This window comes from Ylistrum balloti, unplaced genomic scaffold (assembly GCF_031769215.1).
Source record: "Ylistrum balloti isolate Yb309-2 unplaced genomic scaffold, AGI_CSIRO_Ybal_v1 Utg370028, whole genome shotgun sequence".
In the NCBI taxonomy this organism is placed as follows: Eukaryota; Metazoa; Mollusca; class Bivalvia; order Pectinida; family Pectinidae; genus Ylistrum; species Ylistrum balloti.
This window is the reverse complement of record NW_026782092.1, coordinates 794,108-820,544: the sequence shown is the minus strand read 5'-3', so window position 1 is coordinate 820,544 and position 26,437 is coordinate 794,108. Positions and strand designations below refer to the sequence as shown.

Genomic DNA, 26,437 nt, shown 5'->3' with positions numbered 1-26,437 from the left:
GTGGTAGTATGTTTAATTTTTCAAATCAATTACCTATTGTTCATCAAATAATCTATATAGCTATGCTTTTATATTTGACAAAAAGTTATTCAGAACGACGCACATCGTGGACGCTAAGCATTGTTCGAAATGACATAAATAATAATGAACAATAAAGTGAGGTTAATTAAGTATACCAGGAAATGTCACCAGGGACTCGTTTACTTTATATTATGGTTGTGTTGCCGTAGTCGAATAGTATGTAAAGAAACGTTACATTTACCGCTGTGTGTGTGTTTGAAAACAATGGCTTAACAGTGTTTTGTCCGCTTACTCCCTCTAATTGCAGTGGTTACCTAATGAGGATGACATAAGTATTGTCACGTGCTCTCATTCTTACCCTACATTGGTAGGAAAAGTTAAGAAATGTTATCAATATTTAACCTCAGAGAGACTTCTAGAAATTTTTATGATGTGAGTAGGAATAAGGTTGAGGTGGGGAACTACGTGTTGGTGTTGTTTTATTCGACACAAGTTGTTATAAATCAATCAAAGCGTTAAGAACATGTATTTCTCAGCTTTAACGTAAAGATGATTCAGTCAATGTGGCTTTCGAATCCTCTGAATACAATCATCATCATCATCATCATCATCATCATCATCATCATCATCATCATCATCATCTAACGAATACGGATTAAATTACATCTTATACGGTTTACGGCCTTAAAATATGTTGATATAAGCATATGTTTTGTAGTTAGACTTTTCATATGTTAAAAATATAATTTATTTGGAAAAAAAAAGATTCATTCGAATATTGGCGCGGTTCAGAATTTACACATACGTGATGTCCTTCTAAAATTATCAGACACAAAGATATGAAAATTAAGAATTTTTTTTGAATTTGCACCTTTCCATATAGGTCTTAACATTTCTTTCGATCATTTCCGATTTTTCCTAGTTGCTTTCTGATCTTCAACAGTTTGGTCCATATCATCATTGATGAGTCCTGAAAGGACAAAAGAGATGTATCTTGAATTTTAATTGCTTGGCACTAATGCGTCTACCTCTAAATTTATATGTAAAGGTGCTATTCGCTTGTGTGTCTTTTGTACAATCTTTCACAGCGCAAGATCGGTATTGTTGTCAAGTTACATTGGAACCAAATTCTTAGGTCGGAATGGTGTGATTTTGACTTCCAGGATATTGATTGAAATAAGTCACAAGGCAGTTGTTCCTTTAAAAAAAATCGAGAATGGACGTTGCGGTTATAAAAAGCATTATGGAAATGATTGTTCCATAATCATTTTTCTATATTTTGTAAATAGAGCTTTATCTTTACAAGAAAAAAATGCTTATCTTTACAATCGTTAAAAAGTGCTGGTGAATTATGTATGTGCACTCGAATTTGACTCAACGGTCAGATCTTGTAAATTAAATATCACGAGAACAGATGAATATTAAAAAACCAATTAGTCATAAAAAGAATTAGATACATAAGCTTTCAACACGTTTATCACGTGAGTTCAAAAAGATGTCAACTCAATTTAGAGGTCAAACAGTAAGGAGGATGCAACGTTCGAGTAGTATTCATTCATTTAACACATCAAATTAGAATGCTGAATCCCTTTCGTACGCCACGTTCCGCGCTGTTTATGCTGTAGCACTGCCATTACGGAGTAGCTTCGACATGCTATTAGTTATAATACCAATCTAACTGAACACAGATAATGAGTAATCAGATCAATATTACTTCGCCGCTAGAGGTTCATGATGCCATACAATGGAAACTATATGAACATAAAGACAATTAATTTACTATGACCTATTGAATATTTACCATACGAAGGGAAAATTCGTTAGTGATTATAGTATAATTTTTACGAGAAAATATGCTGATCCTGTTTAGTATTTATATTGACTCAGCTGTGCCCTACTACATATTGGATTCAACTGCATGATACAGCCGTTTTGTCCTTCGAGTACTTATCAGTGATGTTAAGGGCCTAAATTTTAAAACCATGGTGGCGTAAGAGGACAATTAAAATCCCACAAAATACCAAAATGAAGACAGGAAAGTGGATTCATTTATCTGATAATATATACTCTGAACCGTGCCACTATTCGACTGAATGAAATTATGGCATGCAAACGAAACTTGTGGACGTTCGAAAGTTATGCTGGTATATCCAGCTTTTTCATAATTTAAGAAACAAGTCCACACAACGCCACCGTAATTACCCGCCCACCCCCACCCCTCCCTCGTGATGAACTGAGTTGCTCTTCAGACAAATTTAATAAAACTTAATTAGGTAGAAATTAATATGTTTGTAAGAAAAATAACAAGATTGTTCTTTAAACTCCAAATTTATGAGGAGAAAGAATATAAACGTCCTTCATTTCATTTGAATATAATAGGCAAATTACATATCGTATGGTCTGAAAATGTTTAGAAGTTGATATTGCTAGCTGTTTCTAATGAAGGACAAAGGATAAAGCACTAATATAGAACACATCACAGGTAGTAGTAGTATATCGATTGGTGTCGGATGCATCTCCTTTAAATATTAAAATGTATTTTGTATTTCTATTTCTAGAGAGTTGACCAACTCAAATATCAAATAGCACTTTTCCAAATAAAGTGAATTCTCAATGAATTCACGGAAAATCCATGTTATGTAGAGAAATTGTGTATCCCCATGTAGTCCTTTTTATAAAACTAGACTGACATTTGTTTTGTTTTGTTTTGTTTTTTGACAGGTACATTTAAATTATTTGGTATGATTTTGAATCTGTGGTCGAAGGAAGGGCTTTGTAGATGCGCAGGGTTATATTTACGTACATCTAAAACATTACGAAAATGTAGAACGTTAAACTATATACTTGATTTACCATTGTTCTAAGTGTTTCACTCCGATGTTCCTGATTTAAGACATGACAATTTAAACTTTGCATTACACTATGGAAACCATATATTAGATACATACGTCTAGACCGTGCATTTAATAATGTGTTATGCTTTTGAATAAAAACAACGAAACTTAATTCAAAGACAATATTTTATTAAATGCGGGTTAAATAATGCAAGGAAAATCAAGAAAGAGAATTTTTGGTTTTTTGTTTTTGTTATATATATCTATTTCACAACCTTTTGAGGTAACATTTAGATCTTCATCATAATTAAGACGCATCGATTACTAACAGACCATTGTGTTATTTCTGTTCTAGCTATATATAAGCAACGATGCTTTATAGAAAATATAAATGTCATTGTACACCATTCACGCACATTTTCTAATATCATGATCTTAATGACAATGTTTACAATTTTCAGTTCATAAACTATGTAGTAAATTTGTATGCACGCATACATTGCAATCTAGTCTGATGTTTCAAGTATTATGACGTTAAAATAGAGATAACAGCTACCGAGTTAAAACGACCGAATTTCACGTACTGACTGGTGTTTCAGCTATACTGATAAATTTCAAACTTTGCCAACTACATATCGTAGAAAATATATAACTTAATTTTATGTATTGTGAAAATGAAAGCTTGCTATCGTGATTTCTTCAGAAGAACGGGTTGGATTCTTCCCCAATTTCCCAAGGATGTTATCTACTATCTTCCCCTGTGTTATGTATAAATGTTGTGTATTAATCTAAATTCATATGTGCTGTGTTTACATGCATTGTATCATATTGATTGTTTACATAAAAACCTGTTTATAATTATTTGGCACAAGATGTGTAGAAAATGTTTGGCTGATTTTTTCTCGAAAGCTCGGTTACTAGAATGACCTGTGTGTTTCCGGAAGTTTCTAGAGACACATGTAAACAAACTAGGTACCTGCTAGTCTAGAATCATTTAGAAAAGAACTTTCTAGAAACCTTCAGTGTATATATACATGCTGAGCCTGAGTAGCCTTTTTGAAATATTAACGCCTTGAGTGAGCTTAACTTTACAGACTTCAGTCTGTAAAGTGTGGACTTGTATAGTGATTCAGTGATAAGTGGACTTGCACTTATATGTACCCAGCGAGGAAACCATTCTTGGATTACCCTTCGATTATCCTGTTTTCTGGTCAATCTTTTGTGAATTCTTCTGGATTTGGAGGACTCCACAGATAGAGAAATTCTGACTTTTGATTAATTAGTAACTAGCTCTGTACACTATCACAATATTTGTAATTTTACTGCATAGAATTTATTTTTTGTTATTAAATTGTTGAATTTTAACCTAGCTGTTGGGTTTTATTTGATGTACGTTAATTATGTAACGTAACACCCTGTAAGTAGACTTAAAGTGCACTTCTACATAAGGTTGTATCTTATACAAGTGTTGTAAGTAAAATGAAGGATGTAAATCTTAACTGAGGACCAAAAATAAGGGCTTTTACATGTCGGCCTTATTTATGTATTCATTGTGTGATACACTTTCAGTGTGTGATGAGCATTGTTAAATCTAAGAAGAATGGGTTATGGCATACAGAATGTTCACACTTTCAAACTGGAGATAGAGTGCTGAATGGGTTTTCATTCATCAATTCATATAAGAATAAAAGACAAACATTAGTTGCCTCCATTCCCTAATCACCCAACAGCTACTTGTTGTATTGTAAAATTAAAAGTTACAAAATACTTAATGATTCCCAACGGATATTTCTCATCAAATTTTGTCTAAAACTGAAAAATCGTTCATGAATAGAAGCGATCTAAAAAAATGTTAAAACTGCATCATTGCATTAACTCACCAATCCTTCGGACCAATTAAGCAAACATCTTCTTCACAACACCATGAATGTCAGAACTGAAATTATTTGGGAGTTGTAAACCCTTCAAGCTAGTCAAATATTGATTATTAGGCCAGCGTTGATGTGTGAAAAGTATGGTTGATATGCTGGCGTATATCGAATATGCTATGAGTCAGATTAGTGTAATTACCAGTAGGCTGGTTGCACAAGTCGTAGAACGGAGAGGATATTGTAAGATTTTGTTGATGCACAACATTTTCCGACGTTTGGTTCATACGTTTCAAACACGCGGGCGGAGCTCAAATAGATTTATGCAATCGTTCACAATCGCTCATACATTTACTTGCATGTTACGCATAATTCGAAATACGTCGAGATCAAGCTAACTGTGCCCATCCATCTCTCGGACAACAGTTTCCCGTTTGATACCAGCTTTATGTACCATTTCCCCCAAACCGTCTGCTTCCGCCTTTATATAGTAGCTTCAAGATGGACATACCTTCAGTAAGATCTGTGGTCCTCCGCAACAATTTATAGATTCCTTCTGACTAAGTAACTAAAACGTTATGTATACGTTTTCCTATGACTGACTATGCGATAAATTATTGCCATCAGCAAAATACTTCCGAAAATATGAGTATAGCCAGTGCTTGGTGAAAAACCTCCATTTGGCTTCCGTGTCTTCAAAAACAAAGTTCTGGCAAATGTTTTAAATATATACCTGGAAATTTAGACTTAATGTGAATAATACTAGTGGCAGGGACATAGGCAGCAGAGCGTGCAAGTGGCTCAGACTTAGAATACCATAAAAACCTAAACATAGTTCTCTGAAAATGTTTTAAATAATGCCTTGGCATTATGACGACAGTACCAATATTCCAGCGTTTGCTGCATGCCAGGACCTTGATAACAATAGATTTTTGTGTTAGAGATAAATTCCTCATTTTCCATAATTCCAAGGGTCTGGAGAATTTTCGGAAAACCGTCTGTGAAATATCGTCAGGGGTGATGTTATTACCGACTAAAAACCCCACAAATCTTTGTGTTTTTCTACCCAACTAATGCCGAAAGGATTATCAGAACTTGATTTCCAGTTCCCAATCCAAATACCCTTAACTAAACCATTTATTTCGGGATCATCACGAACCTTTTTAGCAAAGTGTTCCATGACATTTAAAAGGGGAGATAAATTACAACCTTGCCTTACACCACAAGTGATAGTAAAGGGGTAAGAAAGAAACCCGTTTACAATAAGTGACGAGCAGACAATTTTTGTATAAAACACTCACCTACTTAATGAAATCAGGACAGAAATTATAAGAAAGAAGGTATAGTTCACTTTATCGAAATCTTTCTCTTGGTCCAGAGATATAAAAGCACAAATTGAACATTTTATATTAACATAATCAACAATGTTACGCAACAAGTGACAGTTCTCAAAAATAGACCTTTCCTTTATAGCACAAGTTTGGTCAATGCCAACAAGTCTGTCAATAACTTTACTTAATCGATTAATAATAACCTTAGATAAAATTTTGTAATCAATATTAAGGAGCGATGTAGGTCTCCAGTTTTTCATATTGGTAGAATTACTATGATCTTTACACACACACACACACACACAAAAGAAAAATGCGACAGTTTCTGAGTGGCACAGAGCTCTCCCTTCTGAAAAATTTCGTTTTATAAAGTGACAAGATGGTCACCTAATAAATAAAAAAGTTGACATAAAATTCTTTAGTGAGACCATCATTAACAGGGGATTTATTGTTCTGCATACGCTTCATCGCAACTATAATTTTCTCTTCCCTATTGGGCTTTCACACATTATCCTATCAAGTTCGATATGTTTGTGAAAGTTTTCACAGAAAGAACCAGACAACTTAAAATCGATAGCGCCCCCTGTTAACAGATTTTAAAAAAAGAAACCCGAAAAGGAGCTAAAATGACACTCGAATCAGTAAAAGGGGAAGAATCTGGTAAATCAATTTTGTCTATGAATTTCTTCTTACCCTTTTCACTTTCCATTATAAAAAGTAACGTGAAGGTCTTTCAGAAAAATCTAAGAACTTAGCTCTAGACCTCATCATAGAGCTTCTAAATCTATCAGTGAGAAAGTCAAGTAATTGTCTCTTAATAGACAGGACTTGGTCAATAAAGTGGCCAGGCGATTGTTTTTTTTTTACTAAAGTGTACAACTTATTGTGGTTATCTTGTAAAGATTTAACAACAGAACGTTTAACTTTTTAACCTTACGTTTACAATATTCAATAATAAGATATTTAGTAACAAATTTATAATTATCCCAATGGTCTAGAGAAACAGGATTATTATCAACTTAGTCTATAAACGCAATCTGAAAGGCCCTATCGTTCAAAGTACTTTTATTTAATTTCCAGTTAAAGGGCCTAAACTTGGCCTCCGAAAATAGTTTAATTTTCAAAAATACCAAATCATGATCTAACAACCAGATGGGAGAATCTTCTTTTCCAATAGATGTTCTTTCAAAATCATTAAACGCAAAACCGACGCCCCTCATCAACATTAGGGGCGTACACACTAATAATTCTAAACTCACTATAAAAATATTTAAAATCAAGAAACATGGCCCGCCCATCTCTGTCTAAATCAAACTTCTGTAGATTAACGTCAATAAAAAAAACAACACAGCAGTTCCCCTACTATTAGACGAACCGAAGTTCCAGATCGCTTTTACATTTTAAAAATGTTCAATCTTTTTACAAACAGAAAAGTTAGAAACATGAGTTTCTTGTAATAGAAAACATTTATATTATGGTTATGTAAAATTCACTCATTTCATACAAATCCATGATAATTATATTATCACTATCCTTCATTATAACATATTTCCAAGTATAAGCATACTATCAAAATACCACCAAGGGCAGATAACCACTGACGGAGGAAGAGGAACAAAGAACGCAAATATGGTGAAAACGCGCACAAAGTATGATAGATCCGCTGAGCCAACGATTAATATAAAAAACCACATTCAGAATATCGCGGACAATAATAAAATAGTGACCACCGAACCGAAGCACAGGTAAGGTATGGAGTGCACGAAAGCGAGTCTGTGCACGAGCGCCCCGGGAAGTATGACAAAGCGTACGCCAGGTAAATACCATCTTAAGAGAACCAACAGAACAATACTAATGATAATAAACATGATAAACAAAAATAAACGAAAAGTGACCAAGTGTGCATGTTTAGAAAATAATGTAAACTAGGATAGTAAGTATCAGTAATTATCGGTAAATATATTTAAAAAAAAACAACAATATGGTTGAAGTACAAAATAAAACATGAAAAAACACGAACACTTACGGAAAGCACAAAAAGAGGCAAAATCCAGGGACACGCAAGGGATCGCAATTCCGCCGCCATAAGTCCATAAATAAGTCTTGGATCAGTAAACGAGTAAACAAAACACAATTTACACACCTGGAACCTTCTCGTTGATGACGAATCTGTCGTCGGGATCATCAGACATGTAAGAGACGCCGTCGTCAGCTGGGAGGTGCTTACCAGGGACCAGGTCTCCATTTGACTGTAACGTCGGTGAAAACGAGAAGTGCCTCTCCTGTTTTGAAACCCATGTATCCATCCTCGTCTACGACAGGGCTCGGCCGTTTGAAGGACGGTTGGATGTCATTACTGCTCACTCTGATCGAGGGTCTCGCGGCAGCACCGTTCCCTCCTGACGAAGGGTTCACGGCTGCACCGCTCCTTTCGGTTGAGGGGTTCGCGGCGTCGACAACAGGAGCAGGTGGCACTTGCCCCTCTGACTCGGTCGGTGGAACAGGATCCCGAGTTGAAGACCGTATTACCCCGGAATAGGTAGCACGAGTGGTAGGTTCAGGACATCCGGAACAATGGGATCTCAAGTGCCCGATCTGCTGACACCGCAGACAGATTGGGGTCGACCTGGCTCCACGATCAGGGCCGTCTTGCCTAAAACCTTCATTCTGTGTGGAATGGCGACCTGGTAACCATCCAGCATCACAAGGGTGATGACTCTGGTACCTGCTTCCAAGGAAATTTTTCCAATCTCCGTCTCCTCTCTGTAAATATGGAGCACCTTGCCGTAGAACCCGTCCAAATGGGAGACGATACCTTCGTCGGACATCTAAGAGGGCAGCTACTGGACACGTATTGTCAATTTCCGACGGTCGCGCCGCTCCGGCTGGAGGGGGAAATGCTTCTGCTCTATGGTGCCGGACAACAGACTAAAGACACGATTACCTTGCTAACCTCAAGAGTGTATCGAAACTCAGCTTTGCGCGTCCGAATTCTTAAAAGCGATTAGGAGTATAGGGACAACACTATTTTCGGTAGCTTTGTTCATGTGACAACCCAGGCTTACCAGGAGAATCACACCTGGCATCGTTTTGAAGACGTGTTGAATTCCTGTTTCTGTAATATATATACAACAGGAAAAATTATAAACGCGGTGTTTCAAACCATTCATTTCAAAATACACCACTTTAAGAATACCAACGAAATCAGACAGCAAAGCAATGTCGGATATTGCATTTTGCAAATTGTGACTATCAAATTCGGTATCGTGAGAAAGGTAACGTATATTGAACGTATGCAAAACACATCGGCTACACCAGACCCCATTAGCTTCAACATCTCGCTCATATGCAACTAGCGTTTATCGGGTTGCAGGTAGGAAAACCCCGTGTTGGGGGTTAACGTTCTTGCTTCGGTTATTAACGAGCTTAGAGGTCACTCTCACCATCAAACTTTTTTGTGTCCTTCCTCATGTTCCATAACGACGTCTGTAGGTATACATTTATTTGCATTCACGATACACAGTTTCACTTAAAATTCAATGCAACTAATAAAATCAACCTGTCGAGAGGTAATCATGTTAAAAATAATAAATTACGTAGCAATATTTTCACGAAAAATGGTGATATCTCGAAGCTATTTGGTTAATTTCCTATATTTATTTCTACGGGATATCATGGGTTACGTCCCCTTAGCGCTTATAAATCGTAGGCACGTGAGCGCACAGTTAGAATGGGGTCACTTATGGATGAGTGATTTTATCAGACTTCGAGTTGGAGATCCGTCCAGCCATTGTTATATAGGTATCTGTTGTAGACTACATTAATGTTACACATCTACTTACCGTAATAATACGGTACATAATATGTCGGACTTATTTCGAATTTGAATCCATGATAGCATAAATATACATGTTCAAAACCACAAACAAAAAATAACCACCTTCAATGATTATTATAAAAATCAGAATGTTACAATTCAGTTCAACAATATTTTATGAATAAAACATCACATTTTACTATATAAGTGCATATGGTCAGTTATTTCGAAGAACGCGCCAGTAAACCCCCAACTGAGAAGTCATGCGGTTTACCTGGACCTGTGTGAACTATAGCCATCTCTTTCGTGGGCCAATTTCTCATCCTCTGATTCTATGTCCTCTATGATTTCACATATTACTACAGTCAATATACGATGAAATCATCTGATTTGGTCAGGGACGTGTGATAAAGACACCTCCGGATTCGATTTAAAACAAATAAAGCTGCGAGAAGATCTAGAATTTGAAAATACATTCGAATAGAACAATTGATTATTACTGTAGCAATTAAAATTTGAAGATTAACAAATGAGAACTCTTGAACAAGGATTCGGATCGGAAGGGATCTACAACATCTACCGTTAACTATATCTTGAAGTAATCCTTTACACTAAGGAAAAGAATGAAAATGATTAGAAATTGATTAACTGCAACATTTTTGAAAAAAAACTTTTTTTTTTCACTGCTTCTATCCATTATAAATACATAGAACCAAGCAAATCTCGAATTCAATGTACTCGTGCATGTTATTTCTCATTCAGATTTATGACTTACATTTATAAATAGCAGTCAATTCATTTATGTAATCCATTTGGTTGGTTGTTGCAACATTATCCTATGTTCTTAGTTTTCAAACAACAAGTCCTGATTTTTTTTTTTATTTGCGCAAGTCAAAAGTCGTGACAAACAGTGCACTAAATGCGATACTAGCACGCCAACATGTTATATTTCAGTTTTTGTTTTCTTTTCATTTTTGTGAAAATGTTGCTACGTAGTTGTTTATTTTAAACATGGATACCTCTCGATAGGTTGCTTTTATTCGTTGCATTGAATTTTAAGTGAATTATTACAATGTATGCTAACGACTCTACACCCACACACACGATTTTATGAAACAAATATGAAAAACACACTTTAGAGCGGACGGAGGGCGAGTTTTGTCTCAAAATAAATCTTTTAAAACGTCACTGTGTCCAAATTTGACAACATATATGATGAGTTATTTAAATATGCAAATTGGGTTTTACCCGATATTTCCGGTCTGCGCTTGATCAGAATTTACGTATAAAAAAGTAGCTAACAAGGATTAGAATTTTTTTTATATTTTGCGAGTGATTGGAACATAAAGAACTGCATATTTACTTATTACATTTTCATTTTCTGTTAAAAATGTTTTTGTTATTATCGAAACGCAATGCAATTATAAAATGAAGTTGTTTATATTTCATTAATATATGACCAGTCAGTGCCAAATGATAAAATCGAAGACGAGTTTTTGTAACGATTATACATAAATCATGAAAAATGTAAACACATACTAAACGCGTCATTTTATACTGCAATACGGGATATTTCAAAGACAAATACACAAAGAATACATACTTCGCTTCCCCAATAAGAGATCACACTTGTGTAATGTATACTATCTGAGGTGTGTGTGTATAGGGCGTGGGTTTAAGGGGTTTGATGATATGGAAATGTAACATATTTTCCGATGTACACAAATACAAATACAGAATGTGTTCAATACTTGGAGGGAACAAATAAGATTTAAAAATTTTCACTTAATCATATGTAACGTAGTGGTAGTACAGTGGTTTATATATCTGCTCTCGACTTCAAAGGTCCCTGGATCGAATCCCCCTTTATTATTCGTGATTTTTGTGCCTTTCGCGGGTGGTGGTTGATAATACATATTTGTAATTGAAGGGACAGCACTTGCTATTTTTCAATTTTGACTCATGCGAGAACCGTTAGAATATGAGACAACTATGATCATCGATTTTTTTGAGATGTAAAATGTAATGCTAACATAGAGGGCCCCAATCTCTAAAACTTCACGGTATCTCTTACGTAGGTGAATCCCCCCCCCCCTTAACTACAAACATGTGGAATGACACAGATATAAAACAACCTTCAATTACTTTTAATCAATTATCAGTAAGACAGAAATAATATATAGAAAATGCTTGAGGTGTGGGGTTTACGTTAATTGAACATACTTAATTTCCAAATGAGAAACCGTGCCAGCTCTCTTGTTTACGACCTCTCTAGGGTAAATTTAAATAATACGTACATCTGAATATAGATGCGTAACCCGTGTAGCCTACATTTATAGGTCAAAACGACTCCGACTCTCTCTCTCTCTCAACATTAGATATCGTATAATATAAGATGCCTAAATTTTGTCTTATCTGTGTATTGCTTGTAGTCATGTATTTTGAAGAAAAGTACTGTCATTAGTGTTGTAAATATATGTGTCCAATTATCAGATGACTATCCTTTCAATGGTTCTGTTGGTACAGGCCTTTTTGGCCTTTTCATAGAGTAAGCTCCCCTGTTGTAAACAAAAAATTATCGCGGGAAAATATGGCGGACGTAGAAGTAATGGAAGTGGACTCTGTCGAGTCAACAAAAAGTAAACCTAAGGCTGGAGGAAGCTCAGGGTCGAGTCATGAGTTACCATGGTAAAGATTAAGTATATCGTATGACATCACCACTAGAATTACAAGTCGCTTTGATCAAAACTTAAGAAACGCTCCTGATCGAAAAGCCGTTTTGTCACTTTTGAGATCAAACTTTACCTGCCGTAACGTAATTCCTTCCGTACAACACGTGTGTTTCACATCACTTTGACATTATGATAGCATCTCACGAGCTATATTGCATATTGGTTGTGATTTGGTTTCAATGTTTGTCATGAATCTCATTTCCCCATCCCTTCCTTATAGTTATGTCCGACAGATTCGTTTAGGATCTAGAAGGAATTTTCGTTGCGCTCGTTCGAAGGCATGAGCAGGGGGTTGATACAAGAGTCACTTGACTAGTACAAATTAACCTTTGACTTATCTAGATACCTAGATTATAAGAAAATCTTTCAATAATCCATGTGTAGCCTGACTTTCCGCCTATAACTATGAGCTTCTGTGTTTGATCAAGAGTTATGATGATAAGTATTGTAACATAACGTCTAGACCACATACAAATGTGATGACATATGAAATATTATTAATATTACCACTATATAAATTTATTGATTATCAAACAGAAATGTGATTAATGACATCCAGAGTATGACCAGTCCAGTACACGTAACATCAATATTGTTGGTAAAAGAAAACTGTTCACTTTCAAAAATTTGCTGTTTGAACACTGTTGATAATGTGTCTTCAAATTCTTTTAGTTTGAATCAAATTATAACGGGCATGAGATAGCAACATGTGTATAGGTCTTACATAAATGTAAATCTAGTATTGAAACGTACTGTTGTGGCTTTCATTATTGAATGACAGAAACATATTCTGGGATGATTACCTACAAAGCTGTCATTTATGACAATTTATGACAAACGTAAATACCATATCACATGGAGGGGTCAAGGGGCCATTAGCCAGTCAACAATAAATTAGAAATTAACCCCTCTGTAGTTATATTTTATTTCTGTTTTACATAGACTGGCTCCTCCTTAATTCCTACACTGACTAAAATTTTCTGAAAATGAGATGTTACTCTCAGTCCCCAAGTTTTCCCTGATACCATTACAGTTTTATGCCTAAATGTAACTGGTTTCAAATAAGGAAAAAAATGCCCTTTGTTTGGTCTACTTTCTGTGTATGTATAAATGTATGTTTATTATAATGATTTATAAGATAATTTCAAAGTATCTTAACCTTAAGGTAAGCTCATGATAATGACTTTAATTCATACATATTATTGGCTGGCAGGGTGGAAAAGTATCGGCCGATAAAATTACAAGATATTGTTGGAAATGAAGAAACCATCAGTCGCCTTCAGGTGTTTGCGAGGGATGGAAATGTACCCAATGTCATCATTGCTGTGAGTGATTTTTTAATATGTTTTAAGATGACAAGATTTGAATTGTTCTGATTCTATTTTTTATCAATCTGTATTAAAATTTTCTAAAGAGGAAGTCATATTTGACAAGTTCATTAGATTAAGCAATGATACTTAAATTCATGGGGGTGGGGTCATTTATATCTCACAGACATTAACTAGTTTATGTAAAAAAGATGTGAAAACAAAGATAATTGAAGTATGAGAATGATTATTTCAACATTCATTAAACAGTTACAAATATTTTAGTATGTATTGGGGGGTGGGGGAGGGGACATTTTAAAGGTAAAACTTTATTGATCATATTACTATTCAATATAATTTATATAAATTAATATCCTTTGACATGTATGTTAAATTTACTTTCAGGGACCACCAGGGACAGGAAAGACAACAAGTATACTATGTCTGGCCCGCGCCTTATTAGGGCCCTCCTACAGGGATGCAGTGCTGGAACTCAATGCCTCTAATGACAGGTGAATTTAATAGCAGCACACTTTCGATGTACCTTTGCTTATTTTCATGAAAGAATTTAATTTCACAAACAAAAAAAGTCTACTAATCAATTCCTGCTTCATAATTCTTTAATATGTCTCATTAGCATATTCTCCAACTTTATATTATGTAAACCTTAGTTTTCTCTTGAATGGAGATTATCAGTTTGTTTTCTAATTATCTTTTTAAATATTTATATGAAGAGCACCTGAAATGTTTTTAAATTCAATGGACAACTTTCTAACTTTAGAAACTAAAGAGGGTAATGTCTAAAATACACCTGACAGTTTTCTTATAAAGACTATTCCAGTTAAACATCTTCTTGACCCCAGGACTCCAAAATAAATCACCCCTATCCATGGTTCGGGTTCCTGTCCATTACTTCTAAGCAAGTTATCAGTTAAATTACAAGTGGTACCCCAAAAGAAAATCTGAAATCCTTGCTTTGGATTATAGATGTATTACTGGAATATGTTACAGAATTAAAGAATTTTATACATACATGTGTATAATTGAAAGTTAATGCAGCTTTTTTTCCATTTTTGTTTTACAGTTGTCAGAGAGGCTATTCCTTTAAATTGTGTATTTTCCCCAAAATGAAGAAAAATAAATTAGAAGTATATTCAACATGTTTTCCTCTACAACAAGCACTGAGCAGTGTAAAATTCTTTATTCATTTAGGAAAAGTTATATAATATTTGAACTTTGGACATTTGGTTTATAGATTTTCAGCATTAAAACTCATTTTTTGTAGAGTGAGGTGATTAACTGTAAAAATAATTACCTGTTTTATCTTCAGAGGTATTGATGTGGTGAGGAACAAAATCAAGATGTTTGCACAACAGAAAGTCACACTACCCAAAGGTCGTCACAAAGTTATTATACTGGATGAAGCAGACAGGTACTGTAGAGTTGAAAATTGGAAAAAATTACAGAAATTAAACTCTGTCCATTTTAACCCTAGTGTTGCCATCTTACCCAAAATCAGTGGGTCAACCCTTTATTTACAATAGTACAAGTAGTACTAGCCCATTTGACCTATCAGATAACCTGTTTTTCTTTCAAATTGTTTTAAGGACACATACTTCTCCAGTTGTCTGCAATTGCTTTCCAAGCCTGCTGAAGGCAGCTCCTTTAAGTAAGATAAGCTCAAGTCTATTTAGAATAATACCAGTATTTAAATGTCTAAAACAAAGTGACTATGACAGTCATTCTCATTGTAAAGTATTCTAAAGTATGTAGATTGTAAAACTTCTGCAACATATGTGCATAATTCTGGTGTAAAAAGAAGGCAGCACATTTAGCATTAACAGATAATTGGGACAATTACACAACATTTTCAACATTTATGACAAGAACTATTTATAATGTTCATCTTTGGAACAAATTTTTGTAAGAATAATTTTAATGAGATTAGAGCAAGATGTGGCAGAACAAAGTGATCTTACATGAATAAGTAGTGTCATATTTTTATTTTGGGTGAGTGACTCTTCCAGCTAAAAAGATATGTAAGTTCTAGTTGTCACAATCAGAGAATGATAAATCCAATTGCTTGTTAATGGGTTAAGGGTCATTTAGGTGATGCCTTATACTAGCTGGTGGCTACTTCCCTGAAAAACATCAGGGAGGCCCATTGTATGCCATTCAGAGCAAATAGGGTAAAGTGTTGTTCCCAATAAAGGACACAACCATAACAGCAGAGACTGGTCATTTTCTCAACTTCCTGTTGAACACAAAATGCCATGGTACCTGTAATAGAAGTTTATCTAGGGATGTTTAGAGATTGGAACTAGGTATTGACAATAAGTGTGTTTGTACTTACTGGAATATCGAAACATCCAAAGTGGTACTTTAATTGCTGGTTGATTCTACAACAATATGAAATATACTGAGATACCCTAATACCATTAAATAAAGTTTTAACGAATCAAGTGTTTATATAATTACTGATATAAAGTGGATTCATTATTTCTGTACATCTTCCTTGCTGCGCGTTTGAATAAAAAACTGTTGAGAAAATGACACCAGAAAGTTATGATGACTTTGACCCTTGTTTTCACCCCATAGTCTATGTTTTAAGTGGCTATAACCATATATTTCACTCTTGAGTTGTGAATTTTGGTTGATAAATGTGGGTTGTGACTTGTGAAGAGAATTATTCTTTTGCTGCATTTCTGATATTTTCAATCATTAAACCAAAATGGAAGTTAAATTTTCTATAACCATTGATAATAAAAAAAAATCCTGTTTTTCAGTATGACTGATGGAGCACAACAAGCCATGAGAAGGACAATGGAAATATATTCAAAGACGACACGATTTGCACTCGCCTGTAACGCATCAGATAAGATCATAGGTAAATTGGATAACAGTTTGTAAGCAATATGATCAATATCCTTGCATGTGTCTAAATACAGTCATCAATCACAAGTTATCTAAATCTTACTGTATTGATATGTGTTGTATTCGTCTGTTTTGTCAATAGTATGGTCACTGAGACAATGCCTTTGACTCCCAACTTCTCTGGAATATAAAGTTTTGCCCTACGGTTGATGTTGGTTTTCCTTACAGAACCTATTCAGTCCAGATGTGCTGTGCTAAGATACTCTAAGTTAACAGATGCACAGGTTCTGAAACGTTTACTGGAGATCTGTGAACAGGAAAGTGTTAGCTATACAGATGACGGGATTGAGGCTATTGTTTTCACAGCACAAGGTGACATGAGACAGGTAAAATTGTAGTGTTTCTAGATTTGCTTTCAAAGCTTAAGGTGACATGAGACAGGTACAATTCCACACTACCAAAATCTGATAACTTACCTCCCTTTGTTTTCCTTGCACAAGGCGACACAAACATGTGAAATTCTACCTTACTTAGATGTGACCACTAATTTAAGGTTGTGACAGTAACATTTCTTTCCTTGGTCACTGCAGAATGACATTGTATGGCAATTCATATGTTAATAAAAGTGAATAAGAAGTTGAGTGCAAGAGAAAGAAATGATAGAGAGGAATTGTCAAGTTTTTTTTAAACTCTGCTTTTAAATAGTTCCTTGCACTTGTTTTTTTTTTTTTTTTGTATCCCACTATCATCAGCAAATGGTTGAATTTGTCCCTTTGGTCCCTAGTTGTATATATCTTAATTTTGGAGTGATGGCAAAGAAGGGAAATTATCAAACTTTTAAAGAACATCTTTCTTATCATGTCATCTTGGGACATTTATATTTAATCCTAATACATTAGGTTTTCCTGATAAATTTCAAATATTATTTACTAAAGGAAAGCTTTTGCTGTGGAGTCAGTGATATTTGTGAAAGATGGAGTTTAGCTAATTTGTTTATCAAAATCATGTATGTGTACCACAAGTTTTATTTTATGAATGTTCAGATATATGAATGAATATTTTCTGACTATATTTAAGTTTTAAGAAGATATTGTTGAGCAATATTGGATTTGCTACCTTGCTCGAGTTAGGTCAAATGTCAAATATAAACTCTGAGAATTAATCACTTATACAGAAATTGACAACCAAATCCAACACTTAACATTGATACAAAGAAACAAGTTTCTGATTCAGATTCCTTAATATCGTACTTTGGTTTCTAAATATGTTACAGGCATTAAATAACCTACAATCCACTCATCAAGGATTTGGACATGTAAACAGTGAAAATGTATTCAAGGTAAGAGAAAAAATCTTTTGATCTAGCCCCAGCCATAAAAATGGCAGGTCTACTGGAGATGTACTTAGCATAGTTCTTTGTCTAATGGTTTGAATAAACATTAATTGTAGATCAGTTTCTCAGGCACAAATTTCACATTGATATTGTATGGAGATTTGTACAGGGTTAAACTATTAAAATGAAAATATCATGAGATTTCTGTGATTCTTTTCTGCCAAACTCTACACAAACTGAATGATGTTATGACCAGATTTTGTAGTTTGTCTCCATTTCTATCAAATATTTCTTCTGTAATATATTTTGTCTTATGATGCAGTGGGTTAAGTTTGATAGAAGAAATTAACTGTCTATTTAGTTTTTTGGAGGGATTTATAATACTTTGAAAAATAGAAACAAAATGGAAGCAGTTATCTTTATTTAATATCTGGAATTAACTATGGTATCCCAGGTATGTGACGAACCTCACCCTGTACTAGTGAAGGACATGCTACAACACTGTGTGAACGGTGCCCTTGAGGAGGCCTACAAGATCATGGCTCATCTATGGAAGCTCGGCTACTCCTGCCAGGACATCATGACAATTGTGTTCCGAGTCTGTAAAACACACAGCATGCCAGAATTTCTGAAACTTGAATTCATCAAGGTTTGTCTCATTGACTCCATTGATCTTCACTTTAAATCTATTTTAAGAAATTTGTATGTATGAAATCTTAGTGGGTTGTATCAACATTAAATACAGTAAAAAAAAAACATTAGTTGGAGCGCTTTGGGTGATGTTTTGATAAATGTGAAAAAACCAGGTAACTTGAAACATTTCTACATAAAATTTATTATTGGCTTTTGTCATGTTTTCTACATAAACATAATTCATATTTTATTTTAAAAAAAACGTGATCTTTCATTGAGATGGGAAAACCAGCTTGTTGGCACTTTCAGTGTCACATTTCAGGCATAAATTGGGTTGGACTACAAATGTTATATAACCCTTAAAAGACTTGAGTCAAAAAGTGAAAATCATTGGGTCCATCCTTATTTCATAAACAATTATTTTACAATCTGTTGTTTTGCTCTTCTGATAAATGTTTGAACCTGGTAATACATTTATCATTTACAGGAGATTGGCTACACACACATGAGGATAGCAGAGGGTGTCAGCTCATTACTGCAGCTTTCTGGAATGTTAGCAAGACTTTGTAAAATATCAGCTGTGCCAAATTCACTCGGACAATGATCTGCTTGACAGCAGGAGTCATAACTATTGACCTCTGACCCTGGTCTTGTGATAGCAAAAGTGACCTCATTTCGAGATTCTGTTCCAAAAGAGAAACATGATTATTGTCAACAGTTACAGTTCTACTTGGTGTTCATATTACAGGAAGTGATATTGTCAAGTAATCCTGACAGGTCTTTTCAGAACACCACTGGACAAAGGAAACACACTGATCATGGAATCGAGGACAATGGACAAGCTTTGTGTATTTGAAACATGTCTACATATATTTAAATCAAAGTAGTGACTATTCTGTTCTGTTCTATGAATGGAGACTACTTAGGTGTAGCAAAAAGCTGTGTATGCAGTAGGAGACTTCATACACTCAGGAAAACATTTGTTATCATTGAATATTTGGGTTATGTTTATAGTAAATTGTAAAGCATTATGAAACTTTACAGATACTTACAGTAACTGGGTTTGTACATCACCAGAAGTCTCTGCACTAGAATTTTAACTCTAAATTAAACATTAGTCCCTCTCTGAATTCAAAACAATGCAGGGCTTTAAGAATAATGGCATATGACATTATACCTGTGTTCACAAACAGTTCTTATTGGTTTTGACCAGGGTAAAAACACCAAAATGTTTAACGTAAGTGCTGAGAGCATTGTGTTTAAGAGTCTGGTGCGAAAATCATACCCTTGATCTAGTACTTGTTGCGAGAACAAAGTCGTCATATTTCCATATGTTGTATGGTATTACATAAAGTCAATGATTTTATGACTGGAATAAATGTACAGAATTTTTTTTCTTTGGGGTATTTGTTTTGCTTTAACACAATTTACAGTCCTTGTGAGTGTTGAAATAAAATTCAAGGTGTTTGTTTTCTTTCACCTGTTTTGACTCGCTTCGATTTCTTCGAACTTTCGATTTTGTTTTCCGTTCATTTGAACACTGTCTCATCAATTCCATCAAGGAGATGGTACCATATTCACAAAGATCTGAAAATCACATTTGACATGTGTAGTGTATTGATACTGTTGGAGAACAATTATATATATTGTAATATAATATATATAAATATATCACATATGCAAATGCAGGTCACTGTGACCTGTCTTTTTTCTGGGTCAGTGATTTTGGTCAAGTTTAATTATCATGTAGTTTTCATGGATGAATACATTTTGTGAACACTACACCATTACATCAAATGTAGGTCAGTGTGACTAGTTTTCTGTTTTACTGACTTTGTCAATGAAATTTGTTTTATAATCCATTGTAATGTTGCAAAACAATACTAAGTGAAACAACATGACTTAGAGAGAAACCTAGTAAATGGGGAAAAGTTGGGCAGCTCAGTGGCACTCGCAATCCACAAAGTTGACCCAGGTTCGATTTCCTGATCATTATTGAAAAGATCTGGGGTCACCGGCCGGTCAACATCAGTTTTCCCTGAATACTCCAGTTTTTCTCTTAGTAAATTAAAGCCACTTGCGCTTCAAGAGAGATTGTTGTAAGTTTTTATCATTGCTATTATTTAAAATTAATTTTTGAATACAGAAATAAATATACATTTTTAGAGTAAAAAAAAAAGATGAGGGCCAATCAAAATTCTGTTTCAGCTTGTAATGAGCTGGCTGAAACTGAAAGGAAATACACACCTAAGGTTCATTTCATAAACTCTCATGAAATAAAAACTTCTGTGAGATATTACATACTTATATTTGTATGTATTTCACAAATATTTTTGACTCGGGAAGTGTCTGAATCTTTCAACATTTAAAGAACAAAAAATATAACAAGCCACACTCCATTGATATGAATATGTTTAATTTGATTTTTGTTCCATTTCAGAAAAAAAAAAATTGAGAAGCTCAACAGAACACATCGTAACTATCATATGTATGTATATAATTATGTTGTATGAGCACGTTTTTCATAGAAATGCCAGTACATAATGTAGACATACACACAAGCATAAGATGATTACATAACATACAAAGCGAGTTCTTAATAATACTATATCATTAACTGTTTTTGAATTTCCCATTGGAAACGTGGTTTACATGCAGTATTAAAGCTCATATTTCAACCGACCCATCCCATTGAATGAATGTGGAAGTAAAACTATGATCCCTCCTGGCATATCTCCTGTAGTAAACCCAGGGATGGTGGGGAGAGTGGGGGGCTTTATTATTAGACCTGGGCTTATTACTGGATAAATGTGGTACAAGATAAAATTTTTCAGTGTAAGAATTATCTATAAACTAGGACCCTGGGGAAATATAACTAATAGAATATACAGAACAGTCCTAGTCTCTTGATTAAAGGTGTCCAGTCTACATCCATGTCATTTTTAATGCAATGACATATTTAGTTATGTAAAAAGCAAAACTGCTAATACAGAAATGTACGTAATATATGTATGTAAGCGATGCACACATGTAAAAAAGGAAACAAATGAATATTATAAAAGAAATAATCCATTATTTGGACATGAAATGGTGACACCACAGAGTTGGCCAGCACATATGTACTTGAACATGCATACATAACAAATTTGAAATAGATTGGAGAACAAGTTAACACTAGGTATGTATTTCATACTTGTCTAGAAAAGACAGATGTATGAATGTAAGCACATACAACAGTTTTGTTCTGTATGATAAAGATACCTGCAGAATATTGAAGCAATGGTTTGTGAGAACAAAACCTTGATTAAGACCGCTTTTTAACCTTAATATGACTTAAATATTAACAAACTTTTGTTGTATTCATTTAATAGGTGTTAAACCTGTATCATCTTTCCCACTATTTTCTTGCAACTTTTCATTGACAAGTTCTTATTTCACAAAAGAGGTGTCAAGATTTTTAGGTTTATTTAAACCACAGAGGTTAACAACCAAATAAACTTATGACTTATGGCAATGTATGAACTAAATTGTACACTTTAACAAGTCAGTTTGGATAGGGACGGAAAACATGCCTGCATAATTGGGAACAGACACTAAAATACCTCAAACTAATAAGACACAATAATGGAGATCACAAGGTGTAGAAGAACAGCATTCTTTCCTAAACTAAACTTCTAATAATCTTTAAGATAAATAAATATCACAGTATCATGGACTTTAGAGACATATTATACATCTTTCAGTAGTTACTCTGGTACAAGTATGGTCTGCTCCACTCCATCTCATTACACTTAAAGCTATATACAGTCAAAACCTATTTAATCTTACAGTAAAACATTTGAAGAATTAGAGAGCATGTTTGAAAACTTTGGAACCAGATGAAGACAGAATGTCAAATTTCAGATACAGTGTTAAGATTTCACAGAATGTTTCTTTACTCGGATTTTCCAGGTTTACATAATACCTCATACTCAATAACTGTTTTTCGAAAAGATATCAGATGTCAAATAAGATGGGTGTAAGAATTCACTGGGGTCATATTATAACAGATTAAAGAATTATTTTGTGTCTGATTTTGAGAGAACATCTGCAATATCAAGGGTCAAATGAGACAGGTGTGAAAATATTTGTTACAAACTTAAACAGACATTACTGTACATCATGATAAAGCATTCAATATGAGGTTATGAAATTCTGTTTATCACAAAGCCAATTTTATCTGAAATCCTGTGTTATGTTTGGGATAAGTACACATAAGAAACAAAAATTCTTTACAACAGAACCTAAAAAGATGAGATTGTTTTGTTTCTAGTAACATTGACTTGTTCGGAAACAAAATTAATAACTTTGACAATTCTGTCTTGGAAATGGTGGTCTGCCTCCCTTAAATGCTGACAGTCTGAGAATTATTTTGTAAATAAAAATATTCATTATGCGTTGACTTCAATATTTCATATTTATGTTATAAATCTTCATCAATGCCTAATGTTGTTCAAACCTCCATACTTATTAGATCTTGAGAACATTAAACATAAAATCATGGTGACAAAGTGCAGAAAAAAACACATTCTTTTAAACATTCAACAAATACATGATATGAAGACTTTTATACCAGTGATTAAAAAAGTTATATAATAACTTTATGCATTATTCATACAATATTAATTCTCCATTTAATATTAATGACCATATATAAGCTATCTTAACATACAGCTACATTTGGAATTATACACACACATAATGAAATACACGACCTGAAAGGATTTATCTGTATTTATCACAAAGGACTAGCACTTGACATAAACTATCAGTTGAGTAGACAATTACGAAAAAAATCATTTTAACATACAAATATTTTTATCATTCACAATACACAAACACATGCACTTCAGATCTACTGAAATCTTCTTGACACTAATGCTCTGTTGTTTATCCTATTGTAAGTGCTGGGGCTGATATATTACCTCTACTACAAAGATACAGGTGGGCTTATTATCAGACTTGAGATACTTGTCAGATAAATCCGTGTATGATATGAGAGTCGTATTTTTGGATTATAAGCCGCAACTTTTTTCTTCATAGGTTGGGCATGCAATATAAATACTGGTGAAGATTATAAGTGGACCAAAAGAGATTAAAAGTTCGGGAAAGGAAAAAGAATATGTTTTAATGCATCATACTTATTATAAATATTCATTTTAAATCATTTAGGATAAATGTTTTTATCATCTATCTGAAAATATTTGACAAAACGATCTGATAAAAAAGGAAACCTGGTAACTTAACATTACAAACAAAAATATCTTCAGTTGTTTTCAGATTAAATTTTTCATGATGTACAAACCAAATTTCATTACAATAAAAACTTTGTAAATGTCTGAAATTTTTGGTGGGGATAACAGCAAATTAATACTTGTATGTTTAAGTAATCAACATATCAGGTTCTTACATCACAAAATTAAAAAAAAAATCATTTTGAACCACAACTGTGACAATGAAAATGTGGAAACAAAATTATCAAAGTACAATTTAAAAACTTAAAAAAGAGGAAATTAGTTTTAATTTTGTTAAAATCTTCTTTCGAAAGAGAAAACACATCCATCACATATTATCAGTGAATTCCAGTAAGAAAGTTTAGGCCTGTTACAATGGATGATGATACATGCATATCAATGTCGAATGGGAGAACACAGGGAGGCACAATAGACGTAATAGCAACAGTCAGAATAAACACACGGGAGTTGTCTCCCTTCTTTCAATAGTAGACAGCACAACAGACGGACAAATTTCTCCTATTCAGCAGAACTTGTCAAATGTTTATATAATCTTATTTGAGTTTTCTCACTCAGTGATATTGTGACTTCTTGGTCTGGTGAGAAATATAGGCACACTTTGTTGTAAATTTCACTGTCTACCACATTTAAAATACGTAAAATTATACCTATAAAATTTTAAAATCTACAAAAAATCTTTAAAATTATTTATCACCTAATACACATAACCTAATAAGGTATCATTCAGCAAATGATATAGTTTGTTACATATAGACTCATCCAATAATATATGTACAACACTATACATATTTATACTATAATGAATCCCTTTTGTAGATGCATCTCTCCTTTACTAATATTCATGAGATGTTAGGGCAGAATTTCTTTGTGTAGGCGAGCTTTCTGGAGGATCTGGGTACGTTTACGCCGCTCTATGGCTTTGTTACTAACAGTCTGCTTCAATGCGGGTAAATTTACAGTATCTCTTTGGATATATGCAATATCGGGTCTGAAAAAAAAAACAAAATTTTTTTTTATAAAATGTATACATACAAAATGAATATATATAAAATCTCTATATATCATGAAATAAGTCTACAGGACCGCCAACTAACCTTGGACTCAAAGTCAGGGGGTGGGCTTATTTTAGGACAATGGAGTAGTATTTGTTAAAAAGATGGGGGTGGGCTTAATACTGGATAAACAGGGAAAATGTACAATCACATTTAGCATTAGTATTAAGTCATATTTAATCCAGAGATGCTGAAGCAACATGAAAGCCTACACCCACAACCAAGGGGAAATTTTGAACATTTTAGCGTAATTGACTTTCTTCAGAGGAGGTTTGAAATTTCCACTGGAGTTAGGCAAGGCTTTCCAATTTCAATCTTACTGTTTTTTAAAAAAAATTGCAATTAATATTCTTACAGTAAAATGATCATTACTTTAGAAAAAGAGAAACAAATCACAACTAACAAAGGTTTTTAAGTTTGGGAGTTAATATAGTTTTTACATAACTTACAATTTTCTGGAAGGATTCTTAAGTTTGGGAAGAGCTCTTTTTTCTTCCTTGTCCTTGGCATCATCTTCAGCAATGTAAGCCTTGGCAAGTAAGTAGGCATCAGGCGTCCATTTGTGGGAGTATAACACGTCACGCAGGTCTGACTTTAGGCGCTCCAGCTGTTAAAGTCACCATGAGAAATACAAACGATTGTCAAAACAGCAGTAAAAATGTGACACTTGTTAAAATATATCAAATATATAGAACAGGTTCTCACAGTTTGTACAATTTTTTTTCTTACAATTATTTTCCATCTCACATTATCCACATGAAACCTATTGGAGGTAATTATTGCCACAACTAAAGTATATTCATATGTAAGTACTCCATATCAAAGTTTTGAAATTAGATGTTGAATGCAAGCAAAATTGTGATTTCCAGAAATGGATATTTACCAAACAGTGTAAAAATTTTGCACAATGAAAATGAATGTTACCTCATGTGTCTGTTGCTCATTGATAGACTGTAAATGACGAATGACGACCTCACATTCAGTCAAGGTCGGTGGACGATTTGGGTTGCTGAAGATGTTGAGGTTGCCAGCAGCAATTTTCTCTGCCATTGGGCCCCCTCCCTGTGCTACCTGATACTGTAGGCTCTCAATCTTAGCCAGTCTGTAAATATGAATGATAGGAAATATCAAATATTTTAATGATCATGCTGGTATGAGTGCCAGACACCAAATACTCTTTAAAACATACTGTGTTTATCCTGAAGAATGCCTAAGGGGTTAACTTACACTTACTGTTTCAGAATCAGAGGGTGGTCTTATTGTCTTACTGTCCTATAAGTATGACAGTCACATATGTAAATAACATATTATTTCCTCAGTTGAGAATCAGTTCACCAGTTT

General features: G+C 34.0%; 2 protein-coding genes across 2 annotated transcripts in view; one reads left to right on the top strand and one right to left on the bottom strand.

The window, feature by feature from the left end:
• Nucleotides 1-12,461: 12,461 nt before the first annotated feature.
• On the top strand, nucleotides 12,462-20,146 carry LOC132548826 (replication factor C subunit 2-like). The gene is made up of 9 exons (XM_060212720.1): nucleotides 12,462-12,559; nucleotides 13,817-13,928; nucleotides 14,316-14,422; nucleotides 15,241-15,342; nucleotides 16,697-16,797; nucleotides 17,013-17,170; nucleotides 18,058-18,123; nucleotides 18,572-18,766; nucleotides 19,238-20,146. Exons 1-9 carry the CDS (start codon nucleotides 12,462-12,464, stop codon nucleotides 19,352-19,354), a joined length of 1,056 nt encoding a protein of 351 aa, XP_060068703.1. The 3' UTR covers nucleotides 19,355-20,146.
• Nucleotides 20,147-24,857: 4,711 nt separating this feature from the next.
• Nucleotides 24,858-26,437, bottom strand: part of LOC132548849 (coiled-coil domain-containing protein 74A-like) — a 28,472-nt gene continuing 26,892 nt past the window's right edge. Inside the window, exons 7-9 of the mRNA XM_060212744.1 lie at nucleotides 26,021-26,198; nucleotides 25,546-25,703; nucleotides 24,858-25,032 (exon numbers count right to left, since the gene is read on the bottom strand). Coding sequence (XP_060068727.1) covers nucleotides 24,894-25,032; nucleotides 25,546-25,703; nucleotides 26,021-26,198 — 475 coding nt within the window. The 3' untranslated portion in view covers nucleotides 24,858-24,893. The remainder of the gene's footprint in view (nucleotides 25,033-25,545; nucleotides 25,704-26,020; nucleotides 26,199-26,437) is intronic.